A 4,016-nucleotide genomic window follows, 5' to 3' on the forward strand; every position below is an offset into this window, starting at 1 on the left:
ATTCTCCTCCGTGGCCATGGAAAAATGAATATTTATAATGACATCAATTATACTTTGTCATTTAAAAGTTTCCAACAAATAAATGGATCGACTTCTGTCAGCTTGTTGAGCACACACTTTTATTTGGATAATTTACCATATGATGGCTGAAGCAGCAGCGAGCGACACTGTAATCAAGCTAATCGGGTAAACACTGTAAACCAAATTCTGCAAAACCTAAGAGAGAAATGCAGTGCATATCATGCAGTGCGATAAAATAGCTTCTCTTCCCTGCAAACGATACAATGAAGAATGAATGGTTGTTTAACTTAAAGGCAAAAACAAAACAAAAGATAAGCATTTATCCTCACAGAGAATGAGAAGTAACCATGGGAACGGATAGCGTTTCCTGCTAATATGGCGGCGCCTTCCCGAAATGCAATGCGGAGTGAAAAGATCGTGACGTAACTCCTCATTCTCTATAGGTTAGGTCTCATCATCCCAAATTACCCTCCATTTTAATGGCATAAAAATTAGTAAAAAGTAAACTGTAGTGCCACCAAATTAGATAAATCAAAACAAATGTTTTATGTATTTTGTAAAAAAAAAATGGTCAAAGTTAAAGAAATACACTTCTAAATCACTTCTAAATTCTTGTCTCACGTTGGCTTATTTGCGTTAGGTTTGCTCATTTGCATACGTGCGGAAACGTCCTGCCTGCCACCAATCAGTACAGGTGGTTGTGGTTCGTACGAAAATAACGTCTCCGCATCCACCGCCGTACTAATTTTTAGCTAAAGTTACCGTTTCCATGACTTTACTGTGCCAGTAAATTTATAGTCAATTAAACAAAACATTCCGAATTTAGACAAAGATTTGTTGGTGTACAGACCGTCAAGTAGCCTAATTAATGGCTGGTTTAACAGAGGAGCGTTTGCGCGTGGTGGCGATCATTCACGCGCTCAAAGCTGTCGGTATCCGCGTGAAAAACTGGAAGAACTTTCTAAATGGAGATTCAAACTGTGAACAAACTTTTAGTCAGGTAAAAAAAACGTATGAATCTCCTTGAAACAACGGTCATTTATTTGTTGCTTAAATATATAGTATATATTTGACACGCTGAATTTGTTTCTAAGGAGAGCGCGTCACAACGCTTTGCTTTTGGACGTGACATGCACTTGCTCCCACAACATGAAATGTCTGACATGGGCGGTACAGTTCCTCTGTATGTTTGATAACTTATCTTGTTTGTTAAAATCTCACGTTGGCTTATTTGCGTTAGGTTTGCTCATTTGCATACGTGCGGAAACGTCCTGCCTGCCACCAATCAGTACAGGTGGTTGTGGTTCGTACGAAAATATCGTCTCCGCATCCACCGCCGTACTAATTTTTAGCCAAAGTTACCGTTTCCATGACTTTACTGTGCCAGTAAATTTATAGTCAATTAAACAAAACATTCCGAATTTAGACAAAGATTTGTTGGTGTACAGACCGTCAAGTAGCCTAATTAATGGCTGGTTTAACAGAGGAGCGTTTGCGCGTGGTGGCGATCATTCACGCGCTCAAAGCTGTCGGTATCCGCGTGAAAAACTGGAAGAACTTTCTAAATGGATATTCAAACTGTGAACAAACTTTTAGTCAGGTAAAAAAAACGTATGAATCTCCTTGAAACAACGGTCATTTATTTGTTGCTTAAATATATAGTATATATTTGACACGCTGAATTTGTTTCTAAGGAGAGCGCGTCACAACGCTTTGCTTTTGGACGTGACATGCACTTGCTCCCACAACATGAAATGTCTGACATGGGCGGTACAGTTCCTCTGTATGTTTGATAACTTATCTTGTTTGTTAAAAAATGTAAATAATCCAAAATAATGTAGAGTTTCACGAGTGAAACCTGACCGTGGTTGACAGAAGCCTGAGTTTTGTATGCGTCTGATGTGCTGGTTTTCAGGTTTTTGGTGGAGGCCTGTGGGTATCTGTCACAACATCTGCATACAGAGGGTCTTTTCAGGAAGACTGGATCACTAAGTCGTATTCGAGCTCTAAGGGTAAATTCCTTCAAATCTGTCATGTCACAATGGCACAACAATGACATGTCTTTTTAGTTTTTCATGTTAAGTATATACGGTGATTTATTGTTTTAATGGATGACAACCTTTTCTTTCAGGTTCATGTTTTGAGCTTTACATTTACATGTACACATTTAAAAGTTCCACTTTTTTAGTTTTTTTTAGTTAAAACACCTGTTGGTCAAGTTTTTGTTAATGTTTTTGAAAAGTCTCATGCTTACCAAGGCTGCATTTATTTTATCAAAATTACAGTTAAAACAGTAATATTGTGAATATTTTTTTATATATAGAAATTAATGCTTTTTTTATTCAGCAAGGGTGCATTAAATTGATCAAAAGTGACAGTGAAGACATTTATAATGTTTATAATAAACATTACAGATTTCTATTTCAGATTAATGCTGTTCTGTTGATCAAAGAATCCTGAAAAAAATGTATCACGTTTTTCACAAAAATATTAAGCAGCAAAAACTGCTTTTAATATTGATAATAGTAAGAATTAATTGAGCACCAATAATAATTGTAATTGATCACCAAATCAGCATATTAGAATGTTTTCTGAAGGATCATGTGACACTGAAGACTGGAGTAATGGCTGCTAAAAATCCGTTTTGCCATCACAAAAATAAATACAATTTTTAAATATATTAAAATGGAAAACAGCCAAATGCTTCTCTTTCATAGGCAGATCTGGAGCAGGGAAAGCCAGTCTTCCTTCCCTCGCATGCAACCTTCCTGCAGCCCTGTGACGTTGCCTCTCTCATCAAGCAGTTCCTGCGTGAGCTGCCATCTCCACTCATCCCTACAGACCTGCAGATCCCTCTGATTCAGGCCCAGGGGCTTGAGATGACACATGACCAGGAGGGAGCGAGAAAAAGAACAACTCTGCTCATAACAGCTCTGTTTCCTTCATCCCACGCACGTGCACTCAGATACCTCTGCACCTTTCTGCGCCAAGTTGCAGAGAGGTTTCACATTTGATTGCAGTTTGAAAATATGCAGCTTAGTTTTTTGAGTCTTTTATACTCCTTGGATCTGTGCATGTTAAAGAAATATTCTCTTATTTTTCTGTAATATTTATGCTGTGTTTGAGCATCCAACAAATGCTTTGCATATACATGCAGACAACAGACAAGCTCATAATGATTGTTTAGTCCTTTTTTTCCTCATGTTCATGTCTTTGATCAGATGCAGTGAAAATAGAATGGATGCAACCAGCCTGGCTGTTGTTATTGCTCCTAACCTGCTTCAGTGTCCAGCACCACCTTGCAAACTTACTCTGAACACTGAGAAACATTTAGACCAGCAGACATCAGTGATCAAATCACTTATTCTTCATGCAGATCGTATTGGTAAAGATGTATGAGATTAAAATTAGCAATTGGTTGCCCGGCCCTTTGCTGGTTTTAGCATCATTTATTTTGTGCAAACTGAACTTGTTCATGAATTTTGCCTATCAGGTGTTGTTCCATCATGTGTAATGGAGGCATCAAAAACAACAGGAGGAGCCGAGACACCCTCTCCTGCAGGTGGCGCTATGTTTATTAAGAGGACAGGACTCAGTGTTTACAGAAGTGTGAGACGACAACGGAGGCGAAGTGTTGGTGGTGAGATTGTGATTATAAATATAAATATGTGGTGTCATCCTTGATTTTGATCATTTAGATTATTTATATCATTATAAAAAATCTATTCATCAAGGAATCCTGGAAAAAAAAATCTATCACAGTTTACACAAAAATATTAAGCAGTTTTCTACATTTAATAATATAAAAATGTTTCTTGAGCACCAAATCAGCATATTAGAATGTTTTCTGAAGGAAAAAATGTACAAACATATTACAATTTAAAAATATATATTTTTATAATTATATTATTAAATATGTAATTATATAATACATTACTGTATTTCTGATCAAATCAATTTTACCAACCCCAAACATTTGCGCTCAATATATAAAA

The 4,016-nt window shown here is 36.9% G+C and overlaps 1 protein-coding gene across 2 annotated transcripts in view; it reads left to right on the forward strand.

Annotated features, from left to right (window-relative positions):
- The first annotated feature begins 670 nt into the window (after window positions 1–670).
- The window catches only part of LOC107691668 (uncharacterized), a 6,300-nt gene continuing 2,954 nt past the window's right edge, over window positions 671–4,016 (forward strand). The window contains exons 1-6 of one of the 2 annotated variants that reach the window (XM_016490415.1): window positions 671–1,021; window positions 1,116–1,204; window positions 1,937–2,033; window positions 2,739–3,022; window positions 3,243–3,406; window positions 3,515–3,661. In XM_016490415.1, coding sequence (XP_016345901.1) covers window positions 890–1,021; window positions 1,116–1,204; window positions 1,937–2,033; window positions 2,739–3,022; window positions 3,243–3,406; window positions 3,515–3,661 — 913 coding nt within the window. In that variant the 5' untranslated portion in view covers window positions 671–889. Of the gene's footprint in view, window positions 1,022–1,115; window positions 1,205–1,292; window positions 1,622–1,715; window positions 1,805–1,936; window positions 2,034–2,738; window positions 3,023–3,242; window positions 3,407–3,514; window positions 3,662–4,016 lie in introns of those variants that run through there. The other variant, XM_016490414.1, reaches the window with a different exon arrangement.

This window comes from Sinocyclocheilus anshuiensis, unplaced genomic scaffold (genome assembly GCF_001515605.1).
Source record: "Sinocyclocheilus anshuiensis isolate Anshui unplaced genomic scaffold, SAMN03320099.WGS_v1.1 scaffold186, whole genome shotgun sequence".
Lineage (NCBI taxonomy): Eukaryota > Metazoa > Chordata > Actinopteri > Cypriniformes > Cyprinidae > Sinocyclocheilus > Sinocyclocheilus anshuiensis.